Raw genomic sequence first — 4774 nt, 5'->3', positions numbered from 1 at the left:
CCACGGATTCCCTAGGGTATTATTCCGGTATGCCGCAATATTCACCAGCTCCGGCAGGATGACCTCAGGCTTCGCCCAGAGATCAGTGATCTCATACTCCGCCACCTCCAGCTGCTGCTGCACCTCCTCGTCCGTGATCAGGGGGTCCCGGATCGTCTCCGCCAGCAGTGCCAGCGTGGTCGGCACAGCCGAGTTGAAGCTGGTGGACTGATACATGATACACTCGCGTGCTGACGCGCATTGGATGTTCCCCCCGAGCCTCTCGAGAGACTCAACCATCTGGTCGCCCGTCCGCTTCGATGTCGATTTGAAGGCTAGCCTGTCGATGATGTGGCTGACGCCGCGGAGGCTGTCGTTCTCGTACCGTGAGCCTGCATCGAGGTATACGCCCACACCGGCGAAAGGGCCGGGGAGGGACTCCGTGGCAACCCGAAGGCCATTGGAGAGTTCTGTTACTTGGTCGAGTTCGGCGGGGTCCTGGAATAGTGGCATTTATTAGATAATTTTTCTTTTTCCTCGGCTTTACTCAAGTGATTGCATGTTGCTGCTATTGTTATGCGGAGGGAGTGGCCTTCCCAGAAGTCATGTAAATGGATAGAACACACCTTAGCTTGTGTTTCTATGTGTGAGGAAAAGGTCCTTGAAAGCGAGTGTGGTGCTCGTTTGAGGTACCTGGCCGGCGTAGCGGCCCTGGTTACTAAACGACGCATGATATCCTCTTTTGTTGCTGGAAGCCAGGCTGTATCGCTTCGTATGCTAGTTTGATCGGCGGAAATGATGTGTAGAGAAAAAAACCTGGAGATAGTTGACTGACCGCTTTGGGCAGAATTGGGATGAGTCAGCAGGCGGTTGCTTGCGTAGGGAACAGGAGGAGTGATTTCTCTTGATCTGGAGGAAGTTGAGAAGTAATATACTCATGGGTAATCGTTGACTACAATAAGATCATAGATACACAGAGAGAGATATAGTGGTCAGCAGCTAATAGCCAATAACGCTAATATAATATGGGTTCTGACAAGAATAACTTTTTTCTATAGAGGGAAAACGTCCGCCCCCCTTTTCCAAAAACGCATTTTCAACATCCAAGAAACTAGTATATATATATATATATATAACGAAGATTGAAGAAAGAAATAATAGAAAATACAAAAACAATAAAACCCAAAAAAAATAAAAATAAAAATAAAAAAAAATAAAAATAAAAAAGTAATTTACACCCCACCTTCAATTCTCCGCCGCCCACCTCCGGTACCACTCCAAACACCCCGCATTAGCCACGCTTGCTCCAGTTTTAATATTTAACCCACAAAGAATCTGTTTCACCGCATTCTCAACCTTCTTGCCATTCGTCGTGACTGGAATCTCCGGACACGCGACTATGATCGTCGGGACATGGCGCGCGCTGAGTTCCTTGCGAATGGTAGCCTGTATGCGGCTGACAAGATCGGGCGGCATGAGCAACGCGTCATTGTCGTTGGCGGTGGTCATCAGGTCCTTTACGCAGCCGTTGTTGGCTATTGACACCGTTGACGAGGATGCGGATGTGGACGTGGATATGGATGAGGAAACAGATGCAGAGGTAGAAGCAGATGCAGATGAAGACGCAGACTTGTCCCTGGCGGCCAATTTCACAAAGAGCACGACCGTCTCGTCGTTCTCAATCCCATTCCGCCGCCGGCCAATACACAGTGAATCCTCAACCTCATTCGCAAAATGCTTCAGGATGACATTGTAAATCTCCGCGCTGCCGAACCGGACGCCGGCTGGCTTGAGCACCCCGTCGCTGCGGCCCAGCATCTCCATCCCGCCTGTCTTGCTGTTGAGTTTCACGAAGTCGCCGTGATGCCATATCGACGGCCCGAAGTGCTCGAAGTAGCTCTTGCGATACTTCTCCTCGCCTATCGGCCCCGGTGGCCAGAACATGACGGGTTGGGCTGGAAAGGGCACCGTGCATACGAGGTCGCCCGCGTCGTCGGTGGCGCTAATGTCTCGTCCGGCGTAATCGAAGATGGATACGGCCATGCCTAGGCCGCGACATTGGATTTCTCCGCGGTGGACAGGGAGGATGGGGCAGGATGCACCGAAGAGGGAGATGATGTCCGTGCCTCCTGTGATGGAACCGAGCATTATATCTGGGTGGATGGAGGAATACACGTAGTCGAATGTCGATGGGGCGAGTGGAGAGCCCGTGCTAAAGATTGCTTTCAGGGTTCGCAGTTGGACGGGTCTATGGGGATGTTTTGTTGGGTTTAGCGCGGACTGTTCTAGGATTGAGAGGTACTTTGCGGATGTACCGAAGTGGGTTATGTGTAATTCATCGATGAGACGAGGCATGGCCATATCGCCCTTTCCATCTTCTGGGTCCAAGGGCCGGAATGGAGAGCCGTCGTAAACCACGATGCTTGCGCCACTGGCCAGAGCGGAAACAAGCCAGTGCCACATCATCCAGGTTGTGGTCGTGAAGTAGAACAGCCGATCGCCAGGCCCGATGTCACCATGTAGCGCATGCTCTTTCTTGTGCTGTATGAGTGTGCCCAGGGCACCATGGACAATTGGCTTGGGGGCACCGGTTGTACCTGACGAATAAAGGATATAAACAGGGTGGTCAGGTGGGAGGGGTTCGAATTGCAGCGTCGCGGACGAGCTGTTTGCCGACAAAGTAGCCAAGAAATCAGAGAAAGTCATGCATCTGCCATTTGACAACTTGACCAATTCCACATCAAACCCATACCCTTGCACCGCATCGAAGACCACGACGTAACGCAACGAGTCAAGGCTTGCCGTTAACTCGACAACCTTGGCGTGTGTCGGATGAACCTTTCCATTATAGGGGGACGCATTGTCAACGAAGAGAACCACCGGCTCGATCTGACGCAGCCGTTCCAGCACGGCATTCACACCCGTATCAGTTGAAACAGAACTCCACAGGGCGCCTATGGAGGTGGCGGCCAGCATGGCAATGACGGTGTTTGCATGATTGCCCACAAAGCCAGCGACACGGTCCCCCTTGACTACGCCCGCTTCTCGTAGCGACAAAGCACAGCGGTGTACCCGCGCTCGAAGATCCTTCCACGATATGTGCTCTCGAGTGGATTCGGTAGCGGCAATGATGGCGACGGAGTTTTCACCAGGGTTGCTTGCGGGGAAGAGGAGGTTTTCGGCAAAATTAAGGAGGCTTCCTTTGAAAAATACTGGTTTAGGGAAGAGGGGAGTGCCCTTATCTAGAACCTGAGAGATGGATGGCGGGGTAGGTTAGCAAATTGAAGAATGCGGAATTGTTTGGTTTGGTGGGGGGGAGAAGGGGTTGAGGGGGATATATAAAATGCCAATTGAAGAGATAACGTGAATGATATGGATAATACGGCATGTATATACACCTTATCATAAGATTTCTGCGCCTTGACGCCGGTGAAGTACCATATTTCCTCCCAGAAGGCTGAAGGCTCGGAGATGCTCCACTCCCAAAGATCGTGATAGCTGTTCAGCTGTCGGCCATTCTTCTGACTCACGAGGGACATGAACTTGTGAATTCTAGTGTTCTCGGGGAACGAAGGCTGCCAGAGTCTTTTGACCGCAGTGGCATCTCCATTGGTGACGGGATTGTCTAGAGATGTCATTTTATTTGTTATACTATGGATGTGGGCTCGAATAAAGAAGGAATTTGGATGGCAGCAGAGGGCATATCTAGCAGTGGAAGGATTCCGCAATAATATACAGAAGATGCCGCCTTTAGCCAAGCCCTTATTATGATTCTTCGCAGCCGGGTGGCCGTCAGGGATTGCGGAAAATTGTATAGACAGACAGACAGACATATCGGAGCACAGCCAGAGCTATCCTTGCGGCCCAGCACTGGCGACATCCCTGCTTAGTCAGGGCACCCCCAGCAGCGGCCGCAGCTACCCATGGGCATTGAGCCATGAGCCAGCTCGGAACAGTTGGGCCAGAATCACTCGTGCGGAAAATAGAAAACTACTTGTTGTTGGGGAGAGGGGTTTATGCTCAACAAATTGCAACGTCCGCGATATTCCATAGCCGTATTATTTTTTTCCAATCAAGGATGATAGATATAGATATACTCCCTGCACAGATCTGGCTCCCGTCGGATACGGTTTTGTAAAGTCTGGCGCATCTAACCGAAACACAAAGCCTACTTCTCCTGCTCAGGAGATCTGCTCAGTACAGCACGCACCAGTGTGTGTCTTTATATTATTGCTGGACACCATGCATCCTCCTGCCTGTGTGTCGTTGGGAGACTGGAGATTCTCCCCGCAAAACAGGCAGCGATTCGCAACTGTGATTCACCAGCTAGCTTCAACGGCAAGAAACAGCCTACTATGTACGGAGTTTACCAAGACAAATCCCTCTTGCGCAGAATGTTCATGCTGGAAAAGTCGAATTCCAAATTCCATCCAAGGCACAAGGGGAGACTGCAAAAATAACGCTAACCGGCTTTGGGGGAGTATGACGCCGCTTTTATTTACTCGGCTTTTCTGCAAGAAAATAAAAAATTCGAGTTGGATCAAACTGCAGAGCACGAGATCTTCAATCCATTTGCTTCAACCTTGACGATAACGACCATTATATCCCCTAATACCCGAGTCTACATTCGCCATCTTTTCCTCAAATACTTCTTTTCTTTGTTTTATATTTAATTTATCTCGTGTAATATATATTCCACAATGGTTAAGCTACAAGAAGTCGAGGACGAGCACTTCACTCAGAAGCCCACCCAACATCCCAAAAACGGTGTCCTCCTCGAGAGCGACGATGATGA

The 4774-nt window shown here is 50.5% G+C and overlaps 2 protein-coding genes across 2 annotated transcripts; both read right to left on the bottom strand.

Annotated features, from left to right (window-relative positions):
• Nucleotides 1-41: 41 nt before the first annotated feature.
• HCAG_01295 (mitochondrial processing peptidase alpha subunit) lies at nt 42-710 on the bottom strand (the record flags this gene model as incomplete). Its single annotated transcript, XM_001544198.1, has 3 exons — nt 42-69; nt 98-477; nt 606-710. 3 exons carry the CDS (start codon nt 708-710, stop codon nt 42-44), a joined length of 513 nt encoding a protein of 170 aa, XP_001544248.1.
• Nucleotides 711-1224: 514 nt separating this feature from the next.
• On the bottom strand, nt 1225-3617 carry HCAG_01294 (conserved hypothetical protein; the record flags this gene model as incomplete). The annotated part of the gene is made up of 2 exons (XM_001544197.1): nt 1225-3228; nt 3378-3617. 2 exons carry the CDS (start codon nt 3615-3617, stop codon nt 1225-1227), a joined length of 2244 nt encoding a protein of 747 aa, XP_001544247.1.
• Nucleotides 3618-4774: the final 1157 nt, after the last annotated feature.

This window comes from Histoplasma capsulatum, genomic scaffold (genome assembly GCF_000149585.1).
Source record: "Histoplasma capsulatum NAm1 scaffold_1 genomic scaffold, whole genome shotgun sequence".
NCBI classification, from domain to species: Eukaryota; Fungi; Ascomycota; class Eurotiomycetes; order Onygenales; family Ajellomycetaceae; genus Histoplasma; species Histoplasma mississippiense.
Note: the sequence above shows the minus strand (reverse complement) of the source record. Positions and strands in the feature narration are given on the sequence as shown.